General features: G+C 44.1%; 3 protein-coding genes across 3 annotated transcripts in view; 1 reads left to right on the top strand and 2 right to left on the bottom strand.

The window, feature by feature from the left end:
• The window catches only part of chlsn (cholesin), a 28774-nt gene extending 930 nt beyond the window's left edge, over positions 1 to 27844 (top strand). The window contains exons 2-6 of the mRNA XM_084322510.1: positions 4825 to 4969; positions 5701 to 5829; positions 22497 to 22717; positions 25144 to 25225; positions 27498 to 27844. Coding sequence (XP_084178636.1) covers positions 4841 to 4969; positions 5701 to 5829; positions 22497 to 22717; positions 25144 to 25225; positions 27498 to 27683 — 747 coding nt within the window. The 5' untranslated portion in view covers positions 4825 to 4840 and the 3' untranslated portion in view covers positions 27684 to 27844. The remainder of the gene's footprint in view (positions 1 to 4824; positions 4970 to 5700; positions 5830 to 22496; positions 22718 to 25143; positions 25226 to 27497) is intronic.
• LOC311235151 (G-protein coupled estrogen receptor 1-like) lies at positions 5840 to 9038 on the bottom strand. Its single transcript, XM_084322509.1, has 2 exons — positions 8959 to 9038; positions 5840 to 7802 (listed from the first exon to the last, which is right to left on the bottom strand). Exon 2 carries the CDS (start codon positions 7622 to 7624, stop codon positions 6482 to 6484), a length of 1143 nt encoding a protein of 380 aa, XP_084178635.1. The 5' UTR covers positions 7625 to 7802; positions 8959 to 9038; the 3' UTR covers positions 5840 to 6481.
• LOC311235779 (uncharacterized protein) lies at positions 14447 to 17683 on the bottom strand. The gene is made up of 2 exons (XM_084323267.1): positions 17555 to 17683; positions 14447 to 16481 (listed from the first exon to the last, which is right to left on the bottom strand). The coding sequence occupies exons 1-2, from the start codon at positions 17555 to 17557 to the stop codon at positions 15396 to 15398; spliced, it is 1089 nt and encodes a 362-aa protein (XP_084179393.1). The 5' UTR covers positions 17558 to 17683; the 3' UTR covers positions 14447 to 15395.

Raw genomic sequence — 27844 nt, 5'->3', positions numbered from 1 at the left:
TGTAAAGGAATGTGGATCACTACCCACTTCAAAACCTCTCTCAAGGGACACCTACGGAGACTGCAATTCAACACTGGCCCCTGTAAATATCCTAACCCAATCATTCCAACCCCTCCAATGTACAGTCATTTACCTAGTATGGTTTTGTCAATAGTTCAATGTACAATTGTGTTTGTTTGTACAGTGTCTCCTCCCCCCCCCCCCTCAATGTACAGTGTTACTTGTTTATACAGTGTGCCCCCGCCCCCCCCCCCCCCCCCCCAACCACCTCCAATGTAAATTACCCAGTATGGTTGTCAATATCCCAATGTACCCAACCCCCCCACCCAACCTCCAATGTACAGTTTCTACGTCAAATGTATATACTCCCTTTTCTTGACTCCTTCTGTATCACAAACAGTACTGTATTTGCAAATCTGGTATGTCATAAATGTATAGATGTAGCAGTACTGACTATCTGTATGTCATGTATGTCATATATGTCTATATGAATTGAAAATGGGGGACCCTGATGGAAACAAGACAAACGTCTTTCTCAGGTCTGCATCCCTTAACAATTGTATGTATTGAGCCGTACTGTATTGTACCCATTCTGCAATCTGTTAAATAAAGTTTTCATTCATTCATTCATTCATTCATTCATTCATTCATTCATTCATTCATTCATTCATAGACAATACATTTAGAGATTTTATAGTACATGTCAAAATACTTCCCAAAGGTCAGTGAATACCACGATCACAACACCAGAGGGAGCTCCACAAATCATGTTAAACCCAGATTCTGCTCAAATAAGGGACTAAACACGTTTCGCAATTATGCCACATCAATGTGGAACGCCCTACCCAAAGCTGTAAAGGAATGTGGATCACTACCCACTTTCAAAACCTCTCTCAAGGGACACCTACTGGAGACTGCAATTCAACACTGGCCCCTGTAAATATCCTAACCCAACCCCCTCCAATGTACAGTAATTTACCTAGTATGGTTTTGTCAATAGTCCAATGTACAATTTTGTTTGTTTGTACAGTGTCTCCTCCCCCCCCCCCTCAATGTACAGTTTTGCTTGTTTATACAGTGTGCCCCCCCCCCCAACCACCTCCAATGTAAATTACCCAGTATGGTTGTCAATATCCCAATGTACCCAACCCCCCCCACCCAACCTCCTCCAATGTACAGTTTCTATGTCAAATGTATATACTCCCTTTTCTTGACTCCTTCTGTATCACAAACAGTACTGTATTTGCAAATCTGGTATGTCATAAATGTATAGATGTAGCAGTACTGACTATCTGTATGTCATGTATGTCATATATGTCCTGATGAATTGAAAATGGGGGACCCTGATGTAAACAAGACGAAAGTCTTTCTCTGGTCTGCATCCCCTTAACAATTGTGTGTATTGAGCTGTACTGTATTGTACCCATTCTGCAATCTGTTAATAAAGTTTTCAATCAATCAATCAATCAATAGATGACACTCAGAGAACCCTGGGGAATGTTCCGAGGTACAATTTATGTTTGAGAAATGTTCAACTGATAATACTACTATAGAATAAAGCTCATTTGGATATATATTAAAAAAAATCAAAATCTGTGGGTGCATAAAATCAGGGTTCTGGCTTTGGCAGAGAGCTTTGGCAGAGAGTAGCTCATTTATTGATTGAACTATCTTAGGCCATGGAAATAACATGTCCCAACACTGAAAACAAAAGCATAGCTTAGGCTATAATTATAACGGGAGTTGTAGCCTGTTCAGCTTCTACATGGTAAATAACATGCTTACCATATCAGCGCAAGTTCCACATACCCTTAGCTTTCTTCAAATGAGTCAGCCAACTTTAATAATTAAAGTTTTCAGGGCGGTCAGGTGGCGTAGCGGAGACTGCGTTCGTCACCAACGCCGGAGACGCTGGATTCGCCTGTTCGAATCCAGCTCCCGGCGTTGTCACCAGCTTGGCTGGCCGTTCACACTAATACAATTGGCAGTATTAGAGGGTGGGAAAGCTGGAGGGGTGGGTCCGGGTCGTTGTAAACAGAACAGCGACTCCTACAGTTCGGTCGGGGCGCCTGCTCATCGCGGATAGAATCTAAGGGGGGTAGTGTGATCCTTCCACACGTTACACCCTCTCAGTGAGAGTCCGCGCTGCCAGGTGAAAAGAAGCGGTTGATTGGCTAGACGTGTGTCGGAGGAAGCATGTGATAGCCTCCACTCTCCCAGACCGACTGGGGGGGGTAAGTGCGCAGCGACCAGGAAGGGGATTAGGAATTGGCATAACGACTAACATTGGGATGGGAGAAAATCGGAGGAAAAGGGAGGGGGAAAAAGATGGAAAAAAAAATTTAAGTTTTCAATCAATCAATCAGTGCAACAAGAAAGATTAAAATAGAAACAAATATGTATTTGCATTTCTTAAATACCTGTATCACTGTACATAATTAATATTACAACTCTGTACACACATCTGATTATACACTGTTTAATACATTTGCACTCTGGTTGGATGCCAAACTTCTTTGTGTTGTACTGTACTTGTGCTGTATGATGATAATACATTTTAATCTAATCTAATTGGCACAGTTCATTAAGGTGCATTGGTGAGAATGCATTTTGTGACACTTTTCAGTTCAATGTTATGTTGGGGGTTAGAACAGCATGCTGTTGTGTGGATCTGCTTTAGTTTTTCCTTTGTTGTTTACACAGCCTTGATATGCCATCTATTCCATAATCTACGCTGCTGCTACCAAATTATGAATTCACAGTGGCATTGAATATACAGTTGGGTCCATACATATTTGGACATCGACACTTTTAATAATTTTGTCTCTGTACATGTGAGGGTATTTACATCCAAACCAGGTGAACAGTGTAGGAATTACAACAATTTCAATGTGCCTCCTCCTTTTAAGGAACCAAAAGTAATTGTAGAAACTGTTGACCTACACGGTTCACCTGGTTTGGATGTAAATACCCTCAAATCAAAGCTGAAAGTCTGCACTTAAAGCACACCTTGATTGTTTCATTTAAAGTCCACTGTGGTGGTTGTGTCAAAATTCAAAAGCACTTTGGATAAAAGCTGCTATGAATACACCATTTACCAAGCCATTGAGTCTCAAAGACTTATGGTTAGTAAGTTTCCTGGTTGCTGACAGCGTATGTATGTAAGTTAACTATGTATGTAACTACTATGTATGTATGTAACTATGTATGTATATGTATGTAACTAACTACCGTATGTATGTATGTAACTATGTATGCCTGTCTAAGGCGCAGTTTAGATGGAAACGCTCGCGGGTGAATCCGGCAAAATATTTTATCGGATGTGCCTTTTGTTCATACGGCAACAGCATTTTTGTGGGGAGAATCCGCAAAAAAGTGAAACCACCTTCCTGGGTGGAAATCCTAGAAACTATACACATTCGCGCTATCATCTGAACAGTCAAACCGCATAAAAATATGACGAAAGGGTTCTCAAGTGACATAGCCACCGGCACGACTGCAGCACCCCCTATAGACCTGGCATGTATATTAGGGCTGCAACGATTAGTCGACATAATCGACGACGTCGATTATAAAAAAATCGGCAACGAGAAATTGTTGCGTCGATTAGTCATTAAAAAAAAAATTATTTAATTATTTTTTTTTTTTTTTTTTTTGTGCACTACCTATCTTTGTGAGAGTGGCTTCTCAGGGTTCCAGACAACATCATAACATGATGATCCCATAGCAAATTTTGGACATTGAAAATATTGTTCCCCTGCAGGAGATGATGATCAGACTAGACACACAATACATTACACACGCACTCCTCTCACTCACACACAGCGATCAGAGTAAGACACACACATACACACTCCTCTCACTCACACACAGCGATCAGAGTAAGACACACACACATACACACTCCTCTCACTCACACACAGCGATCAGAGTAAGACACACACACATTCACACTCCTCTCTCTCACACACAGCGATCAGAGTAAGACACACACACATTCACACTCCTCTCACTCACACACAGCGATCAGAGTAAGACACACACACATACACAAATTACACAGTACACACCTCTCACTCACACAGCGATCAGAGTAAGACACACACACAAATTACACAGTACACACACTCCTCTCACTCACACAGCGATCAGAGTAAGACACACACACATACACACACACACACGGACTCCTCTCACACACAGCAAACAAAAGTTATTTAAAGTACACTTCAATTTGTATTATTTAATTTATTTATCTTATGAGTGATTGCTGTATTGTTCTTCAAATACATTTTCATTTAAAGTGGCTTAAAGATCCAAATTCAAATGTTTCATGAGTCATTATTTTAATTTGCTATGGGATCATCATGTTATGATGTTGTTGTTTGGTCCTGACAAGAGTCTCAAAGTCTGGGGTGATGGTAGACAAGCAACTCTGAGGTCATGCTCAATGTCCAATTTGTTCCTCTGCTCTGTCTTCAGCTGGACCAGAGCTGAGAAGCCACTTTCACAAAGATAGGTAATTAAAAAAAAAAAAAAAATGTTTACATTGGTTTTCGATTAGTCGACTAATCGAAAAAATAATCGGCAGTTTAGTCGACTACCAAATTAGTCATTAGTTGCAGCCCTAATGTATATTACATCAATAACGCAGACATTTACTCACACTTTTCCAGCCTCGTCTGCACGCAGAATTCCCTCCCAAAGTCTAAACGCAAAATTTAAAGTGAGACCGCAAGGCGACTTTTGCGGTTTCTGTTCAGACTCTCTCCGTTTAAACATGAGTCACGTATATCTTTTTTCTCTTTTATTTTCTTTCTGTAGGAGTTAAGTTCTCGTCATGGCTAAGAAAACGTCTCTGGAGTCAAAGACCGGTGCAGCCAAGAGGAAGAGTTCAGAGGAGGCCGTGGTCTGTGTGGAAGAAAACATGCAAAGCAAAGTGAAGAAGAAGAAAAAGACTGAAAGAGAGGTGATAAACATGCACAGTGATAAACAGATGCACAGTGATAAACAGATGCACAGTGATAAACAGATGCACAGTGATAAACATGCACAGTGATAAACAGATGCACAGTGATAAACAGATTCACAGTGATAAACAGATTCACAGTGATAAACAGATTCACAGTGATAAACATGCACAGTGATAAACAGATTCACAGTGATAAACAGATGCACAGTAATCAGCAGATGCACAGTGATAAACGGATGCACAGTGATAAACAGATGCACAGTGATAAACAGATTCAGTGATAAACAGATGCACAGTGATAAACAGATGTACAGTGATAAACAGATGCACAGTAATCAGCAGATGCACAGTGATAAACAGATGCACAGTGATAAACAGATGCACAGTGATAAACGGATGCACAGTGATAAACAGATGCACAGTGATAAACAGATGCACAGTGATAAACGGATGCACAGTGATAAACAGATGCACAGTGATAAACAGATGCACAGTAATCAGCAGATGCACAGTGATAAACAGATGCACAGTAATCAGCAGATGCACAGTAATCAGCAGATTCACAGTGATAAACCGATGCACAGTAATCAGCAGATGCACAGTAATCAGCAGATGCACAGTGATAAACAGATGCACAGTGATAAATGTTCCCGTTTCCCCCGTCTTCCTTGATTAAATTCAGCTGAAAGTATCTGTCAAAAACTATTTCACACATTCTTTTAATCTAGGAGGTCGTGCCGCAGTTAGAGATTCCTGAAATATCAGTCATAGTGGACGACGACACTGAAGAGAAAACACTCAAGAAACGCAAACAAACCTCAGAACCAACAAAGAAGAAGAAGAAAAAGCGAAAAGAGGTATGAAAAGGGGGGGGGGGGGTATTCATATTTTTTTTGTTTATATTTTTTGTTAGTTTGTACTTTTTAGTTAGTAATTCCTTTTTTGTTAGTTTCTATTTCTTAGTTATTTCTTAGTTAGTTTATATCTTTTAGTTTGTTTATATTCTTTAGTTTGTTTATATTTTTAGTTAGATCTTTTTTGTAGTTTGTTTATATTATTTAGTTATATATTTTAGTTATTTCTTTAGTTGGTTTATATTTGTTAGTTAGTCAGCCTCAGATGAGGCTGATGGTGTAATGTTGGTGAACACTGTTGTTGGTGAGCCACTCGGCTGTGCAGTAAACTTCCCTTCGGCTACTGGACGCTCCAGGTACAAGCTCTGTTGAAAACAAAACCATTGGGCTACGTTACTTAATCATTTTGTATATCAAGTCTTTGACTTAAAAAAATATATTTATTGCAATAAATAATGAGCATAAATCATACATAAATCTCAACATCCGATTCGATTTCTCTTCATAAGATCGTCAAGTCCCAGAGTTGACGCACTTTCCCTTCACTGTCCAGGAATGGGTCTGTCCGGCGTCTCACTTACTAACACTTATGAGTAGAGAGTTCAATTTACTGGCATCGCCAATAGCGTCTTTTAAATTCACGGCACGCGGCGACCTAGACGTTCGAATCGCACGCGTCACAAAAGAGTTGTGGCAGGTGTGGATGCGAGGCGTATACGGCGCTGGGCTGGAGGCAGCAGGTGCTCAGCAGGAGCTGCGTGGACTTGCACGCCTCTTTACACGGCGCACAGCCGCAGGCGCTCGCGACGACGGGCAAGCGGGCCAAGATCCGCGAGGTGGACCGGTGCCCCGCCGCCGCCGGCGCGAAGAAGAGCCTCAGCTTGTCCTGGAAGGTCTCCCCGAGGAAGCTGTAGACCAGCGGGTTGAGGCAGCTGTTGGAGAAGGCCGCCAGGCTGACCACGTGAGCCGTGAGCGGGTAGTCGTGCCGCAGCCCGGCCCCGCCACCGTCCCCCGCCTCGCCCCACAGCAGGTGAACGCCGAGGAACACGTTCTCCGGCAGCCAGCAGACGAAGAACACCAGCACGGCGGCGGAGATCATCCGCAGGGCCTTCTGCCGCCGCCGAGGCCGCCCAGCGAGTGCCAGCACCCGCGCGATCCTCCAGTAGCACACGGCCAGCACGCAGAAGGGCGCCAGGAAGCCCAGCGTCACCTCCAGCCACTGGACCTGCGAGACGTCGGCGAAGCAGAAGTGGAGCTCGCCGGCGTGGCGCGCCTGAGCCACGGCGAGCGGCACGGCGGTGAGCAGCGTCGCCGACGCCCAGATCAGGCAGCAGACGAGGCGGGCGTGGGGCACGCCGCGGCCCACGGCGCCGGCGGCCGTCAGCGCCACGAAGCGGTCGAAGCTCATCCAGGTGAGGAAGAACACGCTGCTGTACATGTTGACCTGCTGCAGGAGGGACATGAAGACGCACAGCGCGGCGTTGTCGTAGTAGCCCTCCTTCAGGTTGAACACCTCGATCAGAGAGTCGCCCACCAGGACCAGGTCGGCCGCCGCCAGGTTCACGAAGTACAGGTCCGGTGCCGTCATGGGGCCGCGGTGCGCCAGGTTGACCGTCAGGATGAGGACGTTCCCCACGAAACCCACCGGGAACAGGAAGACGGTGTAGAGGCAGGAGAGGAAGAGGCTGACGGCGTAATGGCGGTGAACCGGCGAAACCCCTGCCAACTGGCTAAAGACCAAGGAGCCGTTCGCCGGCGCGGTGACGTTTCCCTCGGATAACGGATACTGCAGGTACATCGTCACGTCCGTCACACTCCGCTCAGTGCGGGTCGAGGTGCCATGGTGCTCTGAGGTGATCTACACGCGTCTGCGGTGTGGCCCCCGATAGCTGCTCTCCCCGCATGTGTGATCTACAAGAGCCTGTTGTTGCGATGCAGTCTTCTGGATCGGGCGGAAGAGGTGATGCCCCGGTGCTCTAAATGAGATTAGATTAGATTAGGTTTGATTTATTGTCATCATGCAGCACAAGTACAGTACAACAAGAATAAGTTTGGCATCCAACTAGAGTGCAAATGTAACAGTAAAGTGCAATAGTGATATACAATGTACAGGTGATTAAACTGGGTATATAATATATAAATGAGTACTGCTGAGTAATGGTGCTAATCAGATCTATGTACAGAATTGTAGTATTAATGTGTACAGTGCAGGTATAAAGACACTATGGTAGTAAGTCATACTGGCCAGCAGCGTAACTAGTAGGTAAGGGATATGTACAGATATCGGAAATTCCGACTTCCTACTAGGAAGAAATCCAATAAAACAGAGCGTCAACTTGGAGTTCCTAGTCGCAAACTCGGGTATGATTTTTTTTTCAAGCCTCAGCCTCAATCATTTGACGTCATTTTAACATGGCCACCCACATCGTATACACGTTCGTGTTGTCATTGGCTGTTTTAAGAGTACATTTGTAAGCATATTAGCTATATGTCGTTGTAAACTGTCTTTGTGAGTTGTAGTTCATGCGAGACAAATTGTACGAAAAAATGGCCAAAAAGGTTTATTGTGAGCTTCCATGTTTTTTCTACTTTGTAGCTCAAACACACATAGGTCAGAGATGACGCCTCTCCCACTTCCCACCTCTGACCATAAACAAATGCAGCGTTAACCCATTAAATGGCTTTTATTTGTGACGCACTTGACCGTCATAGAATAGATTTCATTTCAAACACGTAACAAATAATAAGAAAACAATCACACACACACAAAAAAACTATAAAATTAACAGTAAACGTATAAAGCAAATGCTCCCCCCAAAATAAATAAATAGTACATGTCCAAAAAGGAGTAGGAAGAAGTGTACACTTATATGGTACTACCTCCTTTCTATGACTTAAATAATTAACTTTATGTTTCTCACACATAAATGTACAGTGAACATATAAAGCAAATTGTCCATAAACAAAATAAATAAATAGTACATGTCCGAAAAGGAGTAGGAAGAAGTATACACTTATATGGTCCTACCTCCTTTCTATAACTTAAATGATGAACTTTATAAATATATATATATATACGGTGTATATACAGTATATAGAGTTGTATTATATAAATAGAGACGGTAGACTTACTTGCGTGCTAGCTGCAGGTTGGGTCTCTCGTCTCCATTGTGTTGGTAGAGGGAGCGGCTGTCATCGCAGACGTGTGAAGGACAACTGAGGTGGAATGAAACCTAGACCCACATCTCCTGCCTTCCAGGTATAGGGTGCCACCTGACCGCACCCCTCCCTCCCCCCCCCCCACACATGTGCCATTACGCTCCACTCCCTCCCTGCTGTAATTGACTTTTAACTATTGCAAATGAGTGCCTGCCCTCAATTGATGTTTAATTTCAAACCTTTATTTAAACCTCGAAAGGCAACTGTACACACAGTCAGAGTTGAGCAAAAAAAGGCATATAAAATCACACAGAATAAATAAATTATAAATAAAGGTAGTAATAATAATAATAAACTTTATTTGTACAGCACCTTTCATACAAGAATTTCAGCCCAAAGTGTGTCAAAGCAGTGATGTAGACATAAAATAGACATAGGCATAAAATGAGCATAAATTATATATATATAATTATAGACGATAAAATAATAAATAAATAAAATGAGCAGCGAGTTGACATTAAAACGTCCCGAAAAATCCTCATTAAAATCTATAAGGAAAAATTATAATAGATTTCTGATGACATTAAAAAGCACACTTTCGCCTTTCCACACTTATTGATTATGATAGATTTCTGACATTAAAATCTATAAAAGACTATTAGTAGGTCAAATAAAAGCAATGCATGAAGTGCAGACATAGAATTAGTATAAAATAGACAGAATAAGAGCAATGCAAAAAGTGTACCCAGATATATAATAATAATAATAATTTGTATAATGTAAATTATATGTTATACATATAATATAAATTAAGTCTACTTTTGTTTTAACCAAATATTAAAATAAAATAGGATGATGAGATGTGGCAGCTTGTTGTAGCATCTCCCCAACTTTCTGTCTATTTCTTTACTATTTATTGTATATGTTGTTCTTCTCGCAACTTTCTTTCTATGTTCTATTATTATTACTACCTATCCTACCTGTATCACCCCCCCCCCCCATGCTGCTATGACACCTGAAGGAACACTTCACTTGAATTGAACACTTGATATTCCTTTATTGATCCCCTTGTGGAAATTCGGGCATCATAGCAGCATGGAGGAGGGGAGGTACAGGTACAGACAGGGTAATAGAAATTACAATAAAATATCAGAGTAGAGGTAAAGAACAAGATAGAATATGAATAAAAAAAAAGATAAAGGTGAGGGTCTGGTCAGTCGGACAGGTGAGACATAATAGTAATCAGATTGCTAAGTAGTTTTCACATACAAGGAATTTGATTTGGTCTTTTTTGGTGCGACATTAACGGACAGACAATTACGGTAGAATAAAATAAAAAGGTAGAATAATATCAAATGGAATATAACTAAATTAAAATAGAAGCACAATAGAATATAATTATGAAATAAAATAGGCCAGGGCTGCACAATTGTGCACGTTGTGGTCAAGTATATACTTGACCTGCGCCTGCCCTTAACACACTGCACCAGAGTCCATGCAGGGTTCAGTAGCTAAGGGTCAAACAGTCCGAACGGTTCTCAAGTTCTCCAGCCGTTAGTTCTCCAGTTGTAGGCAGCAGTCCATGCCCACTGTTGTGGAGCCTGGTGGCTACTTGCACTAGCCGAGGCCACTTGTGGTGAATATGTTGGATTAATAAAACACCATATCTCACGCTCTCTGTGATGCACTGTAGCTGTGGTGAAACGGAGCTCTCTACCCCGTGACCCAGTTTGCGCAATCATTACACCGTGGTGGGGACCTTTTGGAAAATGTTTGGCCGACTTCCCAAAAGCGGGAGTATCGTGTAGAATGTTCAAATACATAAATATGGGTCAGGTCAGAGTTCTTGGTAACGTTGGAACGAACACCCACATATTTACACTAAACAAGATGGGAGACAGGAAAGGGTTTATGCAGTCATATGATTTCTCTACTGTATTGGTTTGGTTACCGTCATTCTTCGGTCCATCCTACTATAGAGCACACTTTAAAATACAATGTACTCTCAAGGTTACCAGTATACACCTTGTGTATACTGTTTACCTTACTCTTACTCATAGTATATATTCAGATTCAGATTTTTTAGTGCCTATATTTATTGTAACATATAATATAACCGATAGATAGGGCATACAGACTCTCATCTGCACCTTTGTTTGCACTGTTTATTCTTCTCATTTTTATAATCGGATCTAATTTTATTACGTATATTTATTGTCTTTCTACTATTGTACTGTACCTTCCCTCCCCAGCTCTATGGGGCCACAGTGAGGAGGCAGCTTCCTCCATAGTGTTCAGCTCTATGGGGCCACAGTGAGGAGGCAGCTTCCTCCATAGTGTTCAGCTCTATGGGGCCACGGTGAGGAGGCAGCTTCCTCCATAGTGTTCAGCTCTATGGGGCCACGGTGAGGAGGCAGCTTCCTCCATAGTGTTCAGCTCTATGGGGCCACGGTGAGGAGGCAGCTTCCTCCATAGTGTTCAGCTCTATGGGGCCACAGTGAGGAGGCAGCTTCCTCCATAGTGTTCAGCTCTATGGGGCCACAGTGAGGAGGCAGCTTCCTCCATAGTGTTCAGCTCTATGGGGCCACGGTGAGGAGGCAGCTTCCTCCATAGTGTTCAGCTCTATGGGGCCACAGTGAGGAGGCAGCTTCCTCCATAGTGTTCAGCTCTATGGGGCCACAGTGAGGAGGCAGCTTCCTCCATAGTGTTCAGCTCTATGGGGCCACGGTGAGGAGGCAGCTTCCTCCATAGTGTTCAGCTCTATGGGGCCACGGTGAGGTCTGAGCAACCAGACCCGAGGAAACTGTCACTCACATCACAGACGGGAGATCATTTATCACACTTATGCTATGAATTATATTATGTGTAACTGCCTGGTCTATATTGTGCTGTAAGTAATATTGTTTGATTTCATTCATTCAATTTATTAACATTATTGGATGATGGAGTAACAGAAATTACATAAAACACTTATTTATAAGATGATAAGGTGGATATTTATTTAACCCTGTGTGGGAAATGTATCAGAGCAGCAGCAGGAGAGAGAGAGAGAGGAGGGGCATAGGCAGGATGATAAGAATACAAGAAAAATATGAAGAAAAAATAAACGGAAAAAAGGATGAGCGTCTGCACTTTAATAATAATACATTTATTTTATATAGCGCCTTACATAAGCTATTGCAAAGCACTTTACAGACATTGCATCACAGTACATGGACAAACATAGTACATGGACTTCACAATGACAACATGGTGGGGATACTACAGAGAAAGGGAGACAGCTTAGAGACAAGACATAGAACATTTAAATAAATAATAATACAAAACTAATAATACTAATAGGTGTACTGTGTAGATGTGAGGGGTTGGAGGTTGAACAGGTGGGTTTTGAGGTGGGACTTAAATGTTTCTACGGATGGGGCTTCTTTGATGTGTGATGGGAGTTGATTCCAGAGTCGGGGAGCAGAGGAGGAGAATGATTTGTTTTCTGTGGACTTAAGGCGGTAGTGTGGTGTGCTCAGAAGGGCTAAGTTGGATGAGCGGGAGGGAGTGTTAGTGTTGAAGGAGGTTGTAGATGTCGCTTGCAGGTGCTAGGGAGTGGAGGGCTTTGTAAGTTCTGATGCATATGTTAGTGATTATATGCATAAGGTGCGTGTGACACATCTGATGGCGCCAGTAGCTTATGTAACCAGGTATAGGCTGGTGGATGTATATGTACATGCTGGTTCTGTATATGTACGTTCCGCTTTGCTCGCTTCATATCACAGCCGGGCAAATGAACATGCACTGAAACGAACCTTTGACCCCCCCGGGCGACGGCAACGGTACGTCGTGTGAGTCTGTTGCTATTTAAGCAAGCAAAGCGTATCGTACATATACAGCCTGGAACCAGCAAATACTAAAGAATAATATACTACTTATCTCCTGATTGAAAAGTCACTCATAAATATTAACACATCCAGTGCCGCTCAGCAGAGGGCGCTGTGGGCCGTGAGTGCCAGCGCTCTGTTCAATGGGGATAAATGCCGGTGTTTGCAGTGCTAAACCTATATTAAATATTATATATATGGATCTAATATGGAAAAATCGATAAAAAACAAAACAAATCGGAGATAAAAAATGTAGGCCATATCGCCCAGCCCTACTTTATATATTTCTATAATTTCTAATATATAGTTTTTATATAATATAAAGTACCAGTCAAAAGTTTGGACACACTTTCTCATTGAACTAAATGAGAAGGTGTGTCCAAACTTGATACCTTGACTGGTACTGTGTATATTATATTATTTCTTGAACTATCACCTGGAAATTGACTTCTGAAAGAAAATACAATACATCCTCTGACCATCTGGGGGCGGTATTTACCTCCATGAGGGGTCTGAGCAAGGAGGACTGAAGCGTTGCAATACATCATCCGACCAGCGGGGCTTGATGATACCTGCATGAGAGGGGTATGAGGTGCTGCAATACATCCTCCGACCAGAGGGGGTCATTATGATACCTGCATGAGAGGGGCCTGAGGAGAGAGGTCTGAAGAGAGATGTCTGAGGAGGGAGGTCTGAGGAGAGAGGTCTGAGGAGAGAGGTCTGAAGAGAGATGTCTGAGGAGAGAGGTCTGAGGAGGGAGGTCTGAGGAGAGAGGTCTGAGGAGAGAGCTCTGAGGAGGGAGGTCTGAGGAGGGAGGTCTGAGGAGAGAGTTCTGAAGAGAGATGTCTGAGGAGAGAGGTCTGAGGAGGGAGGTCTGAGGAGGGAGGTCTGAGGAGGGAGGTCTGAGGAGGGAGGTCTGAGGAGAGAGGTCTGAGGAGGGAGGTCTGAGGAGGGAGGTCTGAGGAGGGAGGTCTGAGGAGAGAGGTCAGGTGTAGTCATGCTGGCTGAGCCATGCTAGAACCAAGGGAACCATAAAAGAAGGAAGGGTCATCACGTCAGAATACCATGGAAACTATAAAAGAAGGAAGGGTCATCACGTCAGAATACCATGGAAACTATAAAAGAAGGAAGGGTCATCACGTCAGAATACATCAGAAAAGCAGCATTCTATGCTCTGCTTGGTGCCAGACTTTGGCGTCAGTTCTATTGAATCTTGTATTCAAATTAAAATTAAAATTCCAAAGCTTTCCTATGTCGCACGCCGGCAGTACACAGCCTTTTCCTGACATTTCAGTTCAAACTGCAGGCAAAAGTGGTCCAAATCTTGTTTTCTTTTGCTCATATGTGACTCAGATCTGATTATCTGATCTGTGAACAACACAAATCGCATGGAATCTGATCTTTTCAATTCTGATTTGGGCCACTTACATACTATATGAGTGTATGTGGTCCTAAATTAGATACAGGTCTGATTTTCTGCAATGCGACCTCAGTCTGAATGTCGGAATTAATGCAACTTTTACGTCACTTGCATTAGTTGACCTCCACTGCACATCAACATATACAGTAAATGAAACCATAAACTAATGTCCTCCATGTTTAAATCTTGTTTATTGTTCATTTGCGCATGCGGGTCAGTTCAGGAGCGTGACCAGTTCGCACTGGAATCTGATATTGGCGACATAAAAAAATAATAATGTGAACAGCCAATCAAAAAATAAATCTGAATTTAGCAATAAATCTGAATCGAGCTCTTAGGCTTGCAGTGTGAACGTAGCCTTTGTGTAAATGAACATGGCCACAGCCTGTTTCTGAGAAAAGTGTTGTGTCAAACAGCAGGACAGAGCTGTATATAATATATAATAATATAATATATAATCCTAGACCACCTAAAGCTGCTGTTTCCATTCCCTCATGGCGTTTGATATTAATATCCATTTATTTATATCCATTTATTTGGACAACTACACATTTTGAGCAGATACACTTGAAATGATTTACAGCAACAACAAAAACATTCACGAATCCCTTGGTAAACTGAAGAATTCCAGAAAGTTAAGCCTATACAGTCTACCGGGACATGTAAAGAGATCATGACATGGAGAGAGAATGGATGGGAGACGGAAGTGATGCATCATTACATCAACACTTTCTTGAGATGAAGAGGTACTTCTTTCTTTGGTACTTTTCAAGTCGGCCCTGGGATGTTTCCGTCTTCCATTCGGCCTCTGAACTGTTGACGCGATGTTCTCAACACCGGCCCTCCGAAAGTTCTCACGCTTTCAATAGATACACCTTTTGATAAATGTTTTAATTGAGGATATTCCAGCATATGGTAAATGGTGCATTTTATATAGCGGCTTTTATCCAAAGCACTTTTATTCTTCCGCATATTCACCCATTCACTCACACATTCACTCACACACCGACAGCGGAGTGCCAACCTGCTCATCGGGAGCAGTTAGTGTCTCGCTCAAGGACGCTTTGACACGCTGCCCGGGAGACGACCGCTCACGGTGAGAATAGTCATCGCCTTTTAGTTCAGGCTTGGTAGACCTGCTGGGTGTCCGCTATCTCGATGTGCGGCGCCACGATGTGTCTGTGGGTCTGGTGGCCCCCCAGGCCCCGGCAGCAGTCCCTCAGCTGCCGGCCGGCCCCCCGCAGAGCCTCCCGGCACGGCCGGTGGACCAGCAGCACCAGCAGCAGACTCAGGCAGCTCCCGGAGAACAGGACGAACTCCGCCACGCTCAGGAACGCCCGCTCCCGGTGGCCCAGGCCGCCTTCCTCCCGCGCCAGCCCCGCGGCCCTCACCAGCGCCACGCCGTAGAAGAGCTGACAGACGAACGTCACCGCGGCGACCGCCAGGAACATGGGACCCTCCTCCGAGCCGGAGAGGAAGCGTCCGCTGGACCTCCACTGGCGCACGCAGCCGCCCATCAGGAGTCCCACCAGGAGGACGTAGGGGACGAGGAAGGACAGGCAGAGCTTGGCCGCAGCGTACGACACGCCGGACTCGGCCGGGTCTATGACGCAGGCGGCCTCCTTCGCCCCCAGGCCCCGCAGCCCCGCCAGCAGCACCGAGGTCAGGACGGAGGTCACCGTGACCAGGGCCACGCACACCCCGGGCCTCCGCAGCGGGGCGCGGGACGGCGGGTCGAAGGTCAGGATGTAGGCCATCAGCACCAGGAGCAGCAGGCCGCAGACGGAGGCGAGGTTGACCACGAAGGAGAGCGCGGCGCAGCCCAGGGGCGTGGTCGCCAGGTAGTTGGGCCGGTGGGCCACGGAGGAGAGCGAGAGCAGCAGGAGGAGCAGCTGGGAGCCGCAGAAGCTCCAGAGCAGGCAGTCCAGCCACGCCAGCCGCCGCTGCGCCCGGTAGGTCTGCACCAAGCCGTAGAGGAGGAAGCAGGCCGAGACGAGGCCCAGCGCGAGGCAGAGGGCGTACGCGTAGTTGGCCCTGGAGGTCAGGTCGTTGGCCTCGATGATGTCCAGAGGGAAGGTGGGGGAGATCCCCGGGGCGGTGGGGCTCATGAAGGTGGAGTTGGCCGGGCCCTGGGAGGTGGTGCCGGGGGGCGGTGCCGGTGTGCTGCTGCTCGTCTCCATGGAGACCAGATCCTCCGTTAGATTCGACTGGAGTTGAAAAGAGAAACACAACATCCTCAGACTTTGAATCTGCTCGACTTGGGAGTCTGATCCCGTTTGATCTTTTTACAAGCAAAGATCTGCCACTCTGTCATTATAATGGTAAATGGTGCATTTATAAAGCGCTTTTCAATTTGTGGAACCGAACTGGGAACCTTCGGATTACCAGATGACTGCTCTACCTCCTGAGCCACTGTCGCCCCCCCACCCCTGTCTTCATTAAAGGAACACGTCAACATTATGGGAAATGCTCTTACTGTCTTCTCCAGAGTCGGACAAGAAGATGGGTCCCAATTTCCTCGCTGTGCGTTCAGTGGATCCGGCTGTAAACTAGCCTAGCTTAGCACAAATGAATGGACTCGGATAGGGATAACTTTCTACTGAACGCACAAGAGAGGAAATTGGTATGTATCTCCTTGTCTGATTCCGGAGAAGACCGTTTTCCCATAATGTTCCTGTGTTCCTTTAACCATTAGTGTTTGGTCCATGAGAGACTATGAGTTAAGACACATCACACTCGGGACAGCTTTACTTTTTTATCTTTGGCTTCATATCTGACGGGGTCCCACACCTTTTATATGCTTCTGGGATCCAGATGTTCGTTGGGCTTTTTAAAGGACGGATCACAACTTGTGGAAATATACGTGGTTCTGTTCATAATATGCAACACCGCTCCAGTAGCAAAGCTGGACTCGTCGGTGACCGTTTATCACACATCATCTACATGGCTTTTACACACCGGTGACTTTCCAGCTGAGTGATGAAACTGGGGTTTTCCTAAAGAAAATATCTGTTCTTGCTACTTTCAGTTTCCTCTTACAGCTGATTCAACTCCCTTCCTGAATCAACTCGCTATAAACCCCCCCAAGAGATTAGATCTACCACTGCCAGTTGTGCAACTCGACAGACGTACGCCGTTTCCCCTCAGCAGCCGAGACGTGTTCAAAAGGCCAGTTATTAAGTTTAATGATGGTATTCTGAGCTCCGCTCCGCTGCGCCCCGGCTTTGTCTGCTCCGCGTAGAGGAACTGGCCGCACAGAAGGACATATGTTTTCACTTACCATTCTCACTGGCGTCACTCTAGTCTCCTCTGCTGTTTGTTTCTCTTCAAGTCGGCGCTGTGTGCTCAAACGGCCCCGAACTCTCTGAAAACGATGCTTGTCGCATGGATACAACCGTCTAGTGTGAAGAGGCGTTTTTTTCTTCTTGTATTTTCATGGGCAATACCCAGCCAGCATACCTTCAGAATGACTTGTGGTCACGTGATCATCAAAATCTTTACTTTCCCCTCCCTCTCCCTCTCTCTCTCTCTCTCTCTCTCTCTCTCTCTCTCTCTCTCTCTCTCTCTCTCTCTCTCTCTCTCTCTCTCTCTCTCTCACTCCTTCTCTCTCTCTCTCCCTCCCTTCTCTCTCTCTCCCTCCCTTCTCTCTCTCTCTCTCTCCCTCCCTTCTCTCTCTCTCCCTCCCTTCTCTCTCGCTCTCTCTCTCTCTCTCTCTCTCTCTCTCTCTCTCTCGCTCCCTTTTCTCTCTCTCTTCCCCCCCTCCCTCCCTCCCTCCCTCCCTCTGTGTCCGTTAGCCATCAGAGAACATATGGCCCTTGTTCCACTGAGATGGCTGTGTTTTTAATCGGTCAAATAATATTTTTTTCTATTTGTGCCATGTTCACTTTAACAGTCTACTAGTTGTTTTTAATGTATTTATTTTTTATTATAAATTTTCCCTCTTCAGCGTTTGTTTATATTGGAATCCTTAGGTCCTTAACGCTTGAGATTCTTCCCTCTGTTGCAGAGTCTAAAACCTTCATCTCCAACCTTTGTCAATAAAGTTGTATTGATTTGTTATCCTTACTTTTGTCTCGCCTTGTTGTCTCATTGTTATTAATTTGTATGCTTTTTTTATTTATTTTATTTTATTATGTTTTTGGTAGATTTCTTTATTGGTTTTTACTACCGGGCAGTCCGTTAGAGAGAGAGAGAGAGAGAGAGAGAGGAAGAATGGGAGACAGAGCAGGGGAAGACATTCGGCAAAGAACGCCGGGTCCGGGAATCGAACCGAGGTTGGCCGTGCCAACCTGTATGTACACTCGCCGTGACTGTAAATGAGGGAAACCTCGGTTGCCTTTCGAGTTTAAATAATGGTATGAAATGAACTGTTTCTGCAGGTAAAGAGCGTGGAACTATTTTTGAATTCCGTCTTGTTGTGAATGAGTGGCTCGTACATCCTGTCCTGCTGAGTCCTAACCGACAACTCTGCCACAAATACCCATTGAGTATATTTCAACTTGTACACATGGGCTGTACTCTAAACACACACACACACACACACACACACACACACACACACACACACACACATGGCCAGTGCATGAAGGGGTCTCTGTGGTCCTGGGCCGCCACCCATCAACTGCTCTACAAGCAGCCTTCACTCTAAACCCGTCTTTGTACAACTATAATAATAATAATAAATTGTATTTGTATTGCACTTTTCGTTCACTAGGATCCCAAAGGGCTACAGGGTTAAAACATAGTTCAAAGAATTAAATAATTCATAATAATAATAATAATAATAATAATAATAATAATAATAATAATAATAAAAATACAGAATAAAAATAAAATAAAAATAGAACATAGTTAAAAACATAGTATAAACAGAAAATTAAAGACAACGGCACAAGAAAAAAGAAAATCACATGAAAAAAGAAAAAGCTAGCTAGTTGAAATATGTCGAGAAAATAAAAGCTTGTTTTGAAAGAATATTCAAAATTCTGCAGAGAGTGGCGGCTACGTGGTGCAGTGGGCAATGCGCTCACCACGAATACTGGAGACTGGGCTCGAACAGGTTCGCCTCCCTGTTCGATCCCAGCGCTCCACATTGCTTTCAGTTTAGCTGGTCGTTCATACTAACACACATTGGCCGTATTAGGGGGAGGGAAACTGATGGGTGGGGATCTGGCGTTGTGGACAGCGACTCCTACAGGTCGGTTGGTGCGCCTGCGCAGTAGAATCAGGAAGCGACGGGGGCGGGGCCCCTCCAAAGCCCAGACCCCTGACGCTGAAAGATCGAGCCGCGCAGGTGGAAAGATGCGACTGCTGTTACCTCGAGTATCGGAGGGGACTCATGCTATGTATGACTTAGTCCACATTGCAGCCGGCTTGTGGGAGGCAAGAAACAGCGTTCAAAGACAGGGGAGGGTTGAATTGGATGATACGAAAATTGGGATGGGAGAAAAATTTAAAATGGGAGAAAAAGTGGATAAAAAAAAATTCTGCAGAGAGGTTGAGAGAGAGAGAGAGCCGGGTCGCTATTCCGAGAAAGGGGAAGAGACACTGTGGGTGTTTAAATACAACTCTCGACAGAAAGAAGAAGAAAATGAGAGCAGGCTTTTCTATTATCATTGAGACGTAAACAGAAGGCAGAGTTTCTTGGAGTAAGATTAATAGATAGTTAAAGGCTGGTCGTCCTATTGGTTTTAGATTATGGAGTTAATATATGCAATATATGCATGTATTTATAAACGCATGGATTACTTTGTAATATATATATATTTTTTTTTTTTTGTATTGATATTTTTTGCACAAATCTCTCCAATATTCAAAACATCTCTTTCCACATCACCATTATGCAACTTCCAAGATTTGCCCTTTTCTTTTTTGTAAGAACATACAAAACATGTAAAGGACTCATACAAATACATTAACAACTGACATGGAAAATAAAAAAAGACTTACGAAAAAATAAAAATACTATACTATACATTGTGCGTATACATCCCTGATATATACTTTGCATGTAGACCGATCTACCTTCGAGCAGGTATGTGCTGCATCCTCTATCGGGATGCCACCCTTCTCCATATTGCATGTGAGAGAAAGCGTCCCAGATACATGTAGGTGTGCATGATAGCATGCATGCATGTGTGTCTCCAACACACGTATGTGGGTACGTGTATCACGTAAGCATGTGTACATGCCTCACATGTGTGTGTGTGTGCATCTTCCAGGTATGTGACTGTACTCCTATCTCTTGTGTGTGTCTCGTATCCATGTGTGCCTCTGCCCACTATGTGAGTGTATATCTCAGGTGTGTATATATATGTGCGTCTCAGCTACGTATGTGTGTGTCTCCTATGTACATGTATAAAAAACACTTCTAAAGGAATCTGATCTCATCTGAGTCTGATTGGAACAACGAGGTTCAAGGGAGGATTCGCTAAATCCACAATAACGCCGAACACAACACACCGAACACGCCGAACACAGGGGGCTTAAAAAGTCTTACATTTAATCATTTGAATTTTAGGCCTTAAAAAGCATTAAAAAGGTCTCTAAATACTTTATATGTTGCGATAACTTCTCTGTATTTCGTTTTAAAATGTGTTTTGGGGGAAATCTCCGGGCTGCAAAGTAAGAAGTATGATAATATCAGTATCAATATATCAGTTCCCCTCCAACAACTAATTTATAAATTTTCCTTCTTACTTTTTGGTCAGTATGCCCGTGAAAAATAGGTATTAAATTAGATTCAAAGAGGTCTTAAATTAAAAAAGTCTTAAGATGAACGTGTTGAAACCGGCAAGGATGCCTGAACAGCCCCTCACTCTTTGTACAACTAGTTGAAATATGTCCAGAAAATAAAACCCTGTTGAACTTGAACTTGATGCCGCTGGGCGCGCGCCAAACACGCCTCACAGAGAGCCGATAGAGTACAGTAGATGGGAGCTCAAAACTCGAGTGACGTTGACGACCACACTGAGCTTTAAATACACGTTGCTGATCTCACCAGGGTGTAGGTACAGGAAACAGCCCTCTGTACAGGAAGTGATCTAAATCCAACAAGCGGCGCAAGTACCGCCAGGACTCCTCTCTCGTCTTGACTCATTAATCACGAGAAAACTCCTATTGTCTGAGCTGCAGTCTGTTGAAATCGACCACAGTCCAGCTGCCTTTTTTTTTTAAGAGGAGAATTTATTTAACCAGGCGGGTCAATTAAGAACAAATTCTTATTTACAATGACGTCCTGGCGAGAGGACAGAAGGGCCTCTCGAAGGTTAACGGGGAAAGGGGCCAAGAAAAGAGACAAAACGATACATACATCACAGACAGGGAAATAATTAAAACACACATCAAACAAACAATCAAATAAGATGAGATGAGATATTCCTTTATTGATCCCCTTAGGGAAATTCAAAATGACATGGTATGTATAATATGTAATACATGAAGCAGAATTACAGTTAAAATGCTGGGTGACAGTTGCGGGTGTGTGTAAACAGAATAACATACAATGATGGATTTGGTTGGCGATGTAAAGGGTAAATGGTGCATTTATATAACAGATTTTGTTCCTCACATTCAACCACACATTCACACACCGACGGCGGAGGCGGCCATGCAAGGTGCAGTTCGGGGGTTAAGTGTCTTGCCCAGGGACACTTCGACACGCTGCCCGGGAGGAGTGGGAATCGAACCGGGGACCTCCGGATTACCAGATGACTGCTGCTCTACCTCCCGAGCCTCTGTAGTCCCTGTGTGTGTGTGTGTGTAAACAAGTCTCTGACAGAGTCCTTAACCCTTTCACTGCCACACTACAGATGGTTAACCCTTTACTATCACACTACAGGCGGTTAACCCTTTACTATCACACAACAGGCGTTTAACCCTTTACTATCACACTACAGGCGGTTAACCCTTTACTATCACACTACAGACGGTTGGTAAAGGGTTAACCTTCTGTAGTGTGGTAGTGAAAGGGTTAAAAGTAGTGAGGGGGATCAGTCTGTCCAAAATAACGCCCTGTGTTCGAAATGCGAGCGTCGAAGCGCTGATATGGACATGCGATGATGGATTTTGTTGGCGATGTACACATGGACAGACCCGTGTTCCCACGTGCTGAAAGCGAAGGATGTTTTGATTTGTTGTTTGTTACAAAAACCATAGAAACACAAAGGAAGGTCTGTCCGTGGAGATAAATCGAGGCCCGGGTTTTGTTTTGTTTTTGACAGATCGTAGAGACGACCACTGACCCTGTAGTGACACAGGCCGGCCAGGAGGAGGGAGAGGAGGACCTGAGTCCAGAGGAGCGGAGGGTTCTGGAGAGGAAGATGAAGAAGATCCTGAAGAAGGAGGAGAAGGACAAGCTTAAGGATGAGAGGAAGACAGAGGAGAAGGTGGTGGAGGCACCCAAGCCCATTGCTCCTCAACAGGCCCTGGAGTACCTTACCTGGTAGGAGCAGAGTAACACATGTGCTATACCTGCCTAAACTGACCTGCACTCAGTTCATACCTACTGTACCTACTGCTGTCACTGTCCCAAACTGACCTGCACTCAGTTCATACCTACTGTACCTACTGCTGTCACTGTCCCAAACTGACCTGCACTCAGTCCATACCTACTGTAACTACTGCTGTCACTGCCCCAAAAAATAAAATAAAATAATAAAAACGAATTTGTAAAATACTGAAGTCGGACAACATTATAAACTGAAAGTGTCTGCACCTTTATAGGTCTCTGTGCAGGTCACAGTACAGAGTAGCTTAAGTTTCACTTTCATTTAGAGTAGATTTAACTTGGCGTGGAGAAGAGAAAGGAGGCTCTAGTCTAGAGACATGGCAGGTTATTTCAGATTAAACCCAGCAGCAGCTCGACTGGAGAGAAGCTCAGAGGACCAGTCCAGACCAGCAGCAGTATGTTTGACTGGAGAGGAGCTCCGAGGACCAGTCCAGACCAGCAACAGTATGTTTGACTGGAGAGGAGCTCAGAGGACCAGTCCAGACCAGCAACAGTATGTTTGACTGGAGAGGAGCTCAGAGGACCAGTCCAGACCAGCAGCAGTATGTTTGACTAGAGAGGAGCTCAGAGGACCAGTCCAGACCAGCAGCAGTATGTTTGACTAGAGAGGAGCTCAGAGGACCAGTCCAGACCAGCAACAGTATGTTTGACTGGAGAGGAGCTCAGAGGACCAGTCCAGACCAGCAACAGTATGTTTGACTGGAGAGGAGCTCAGAGGACCAGTCCAGACCAGCAACGGTGTGTTTGACTGGAGAGGAGCTCAGAGGACCAGTCCAGACCAGCAGCAGTATGTTTGACTGGAGAGGAGCTCAGAGGACCAGTCCAGACCAGCAACAGTATGTTTGACTGGAGAGGAGATCAGAGAACCAGTCCAGACCAGCAACAGTGTGTTTGACTGGAGAGGAGCTCAGAGGACCAGTCCAGACCAGCAACGGTATGTTTGACTGGAGAGGAGCTCAGAGGACCAGTCCAGACCAGCAGCAGTATGTTTGACTGGAGAGGAGCTCATGGCTGCTTGGTAAATGGCTGCTTTTTTTATATAGCGCTTCCAAAGCGCTTTACAATTTGTTACTCACATTTGACCCATTCACTCACACATTCACACACCGATGGCGGAGGCAACCATGCAAGGTGCCAACCTGCTCATCGGGAGCAATTAGGGGTTAAGTGTCTTGCTCAAGGACACATCGACACGCTGCCCGGGAGGAGCGGGAATCGAACCGGGAACCTCCGGATTGCCAGACGACTGCTCTACCTCCTGAGCCACGTCGCCCCTGACTCAGAGCTCAGAGGACCAGTCCAGATCAGCAACAGTATGCTTGCGCAATGCGCTAAATAAAGTCTTGTCATTGATGCGTCAGTGAACGGATAGAACATTTACGTTGGTTTATTTTCAAATTAGAACATAACGTCAACTCTTGTCTGTCCAACAACAAATGGATACTAATCAGTGTGTGGTAAATGAATAAAAAAATGGACGTAGACGGACAGACACAGTGGATCAATGTAGCCACATAACGTTAAATATCAAAGTAACCGCGCTACATATATTGAGCGTCATTTTGTAACATGTCCAGTGTCACTGCTACAGTAACACCGGTGTCGTCATGGGAAATTCCACGTCACCGCGGCAACCCTACTGGATACGACATGTTAAACTGTGGTCTTAGCAGTTCCACTGTTGACCTTTTTAAAGTTACATGAAACCTTCCCTCTCAAAGAGAGACTGTTCCTCCTCTTCTTGTGCTGGACTATGGCACAGTGAAGTAAACAGGTCGCCAGGGTCGTGGCCCACGGGTGAGTTTTGAGTGTCTACAAGGTGTCGAAGGTACATTTTTCAGATACACTGGGAAATGGAATCGGCACAAAATGGCAACCAAATACCTCTACAATGGAAAAGGATATTGAACAAAGAGGTCTGATATGAACTCGTAACAAGATATACAGTCGGGTGCAGAAATATTCAGACATTGACACCGTTTTCAAGATTTTGGCTCTGTACACACACACCACCACACTGGCTTTTAAGTGTTAGATGTGCTTTAAGTGTTAGATGCGCTTTAAGTGCAGACTTTCAGCTTTAATTTGAGGGTAATTACATCCATATCAGGTGAACAGTGTAGGAGTAGGAGTTTCTACAGTACCAAAAGTCCCTTAAATTATGAAAATTGTGTTTATGATGTCCAAATATTTATAGACCTGACTGTAGGACCCAAATAGAAATCTGCTGTGTTATCCTTTAATGCACTGGGGTCAGTCGGTCATGACCTTTTTAGTAAATGTTCACATCGCATGCACACAATGCACACCCTGGGTGTGTGTTGGCTGTAATCTGTCCTGTTGTTTGTTGTGTCTTGCAGTTGGGCTGAGAACAGGAAACAGTGGAAGTTCCAGAAGACCCGGCAGACGTGGCTCCTGCAGCACATGTTCGATGCCGAGAAGGTACTGTGACCTTTTTGAGACCTCGAGATATGGATCATAAAGCTTAATTTGGGAGAAGGTACCGTGACCTTTTTGAGACCTGGAGATATGGATCTTAAAGCGTCACGGAAAAATGTCTGAGAACTTTTTTTTTTTTTTTTTTTTATATAAATGATGCCAAGAATTCGTAGCTTTTTACACATTCATGAATTTTTGTAATAGAAATAAAACCCATTTAGTTCATTTTCACATATCTGTGCCCACATTCATCAACAAAAAAAATTCTAAAATACTAAGCATGTTATCAATACTTACTTAGTCAGACAACATTATAAAGTGAACGTGTCTGCGTGGACAGATCTATTTTATAGGTCGCAGTACAGAGTAGCTTAAGTTTCACTTTCATTTAGAGTAAATTTTACTTTGCATGAAGGAGAGAAAGGAATTTTATTTTGCGTGAAGGAGAGAAAGGAGGCTCTAGAGACAACACATGAAAATGTATGAGAATTTTTTTTTATTATTATGCCAAGAATTCGTAGCGGTGACTTTTTACTTGAGAACACAGTCAGTTTACCAGGTTTTAGTAAAGAATGGGGTTAGCTCTTAGATTTAAATAAATAAAGTTCTATTTATTGACCATATTGCTAGGGATGACGTATTCGGTAGAACACGATTAATCAAGCCTCAATAGCAATTATGATTGTCGCTTCCCACGATCATGAGAACAAGATGATCGAGATTAAACAATTATTGTGCTTCTGCTCTTTCGGGGTGGCACGGTGGCGCAGTGGTTAGCACCGTTGCCTCACAGCACGACGGTTAGGCCTTCTTTATTGCACATTTGTTTGCCTCTGGTATAGACCGCCCCCAAGTGGAGAGACTGCACCAACTTGTTTTGGAAGTCCTGGGGAAAGCCCTGCACCAGGGGTATCTTTAAAGGAACACGCCAACATTTTGGGGAATTCGCTTAAGATGCCAAGACCAGTTTCCTCTCTCTGTGCGTTCAGTAGAAAGCTATCTGGCTGCACGTTAGCCTAGCTTAGCACAATGAATGGAAGCGGACAGTTCGCTTCCATTCATTGTGCTAAGCTAGGCTAACATGCAGCCAGATAGCTTTCTACTGAACGCACAGAGAGAGGAAACTGGTATCTATCTTCTTGTCTCACTCTGGAGAAGACGGTAAGCTAATTTCCCAAAATGTTGGCGTGTTCCTTTAGATCAGGGGTCAGCAACCTTTTTGACATGGAGTGCCTGTTTGAAATATAGTTGTAACTAGTGTGCCTCAACAATATTCCATGCATCGTAAATATTTTTTCTCATAATCAGGTATTTTTAATGATAATTTTTACATTATTACATCATTATCGTTATTATTAACAATATTATTATGATGGTTGTATCAACCCTAAATCTGAGTGGGGGGGGGGGAATGCAATGCAGACAAACAGCTGCATACAGTGCGACCATTTCACTCACATTTGCCCATTCATTTTTGGACACATCGGTGTGTGTACTGTACGTGGGCTGTCATAGCTCCACCTACAGGCCTAATGGAGAACACCAGGAGAACACCAGGATGTGAATGGAGGGTGAATGTGAGGTATATCGTGTAAATAAGTTTTGATTGATCGCAAGACTACACTGTAAAAAAAATTATAATAATAAGTTACCAGAACTTAAAAATATTGAGTTCAGTTACTGTGCATTAAGGTTTTCAGTTTTCAATCCATAATAAGTTAACAGAAAAATAAGTACACAACCACATTATTTCAACCTAATAAAACTATGTTTATTGTCATTGTTTTAAGAACACAAGTTGACTTGGTAATACTCACATTTTGAGTAAAGAATATGGCTTAAAAATAAAATAAAATAAATAATAAAATTAGTTGATTAATCCCACTGGTCACAATGGTGACCGTAATAATGTTTTTGTTATAAGGCTCTGCAAATGTTACTGAATGATGTAGCAATGTATTTCCAGCTAAATTGAAATAATAAACAAATAAAGGGTCTCAATTAAATATGTGGTAGTAAAAAGAACCTGTGGGAGGATTTCAACAAGATAAATGCGACAACAGTGCAAAATGTTTCACTATAATATTTCAAAGCAAAAAAAAAAAAATTATATATATATTTTTTCTTTTACTGCTGCCCCCTGTGCCTATGCAAATGCCCCTGCGTGCCTATGCAGGCACGCGTGCCTAAGGTTGCCTACCCCTGCTTTAGATACACATCATGTGACAGCCAGGTGTATATTATTTACGCCGCCATCGACTGTGTGTCTCCTCAGATCCCCGACGAGAGCTTCTCCGTGCTCCTGACGTACCTGGAAGGGCTGCAGGGCGGGGCGAGGGACACCACGGTGCAGAAGGCCGAGGCGCTGGTGCAAAAGCAGGGCGAGGGGACGGACGAGGAGGACAGTGTCCTCCAGCAGAGGACCCACAGAGCCAGAGAGGTCGTCCAGCTGCTGTCCTGACCTGCCGCCGACACCATGCAACGTTCTAAAGCTGCATTTAGTACAAATGTCTACGGTTTGGACATGAGGACCGTGTAGACTCAAACCACGTAACAATTATGTCGAGTAAGCGTGTGATATATATATAAGACGCGGTCGTCTCGTTCCATCGACCCGCCAAT

This window comes from Notolepis coatsorum, assembly GCF_963971535.1.
Source record: "Notolepis coatsorum genome assembly, chromosome: 10".
In the NCBI taxonomy this organism is placed as follows: domain Eukaryota; kingdom Metazoa; phylum Chordata; class Actinopteri; order Aulopiformes; family Paralepididae; genus Notolepis; species Notolepis coatsorum.
This window is presented reverse-complemented; position numbering and strand designations above follow the sequence as displayed.

What these genes read in the sequence shown, in the direction of transcription:
- LOC311235151 (XM_084322509.1), bottom strand. Translation starts at nt 7,624, where the DNA reads ATGTACCTGCAGTATCCGTTATCCGAGGGAAACGTCACCGCGCCGGCG.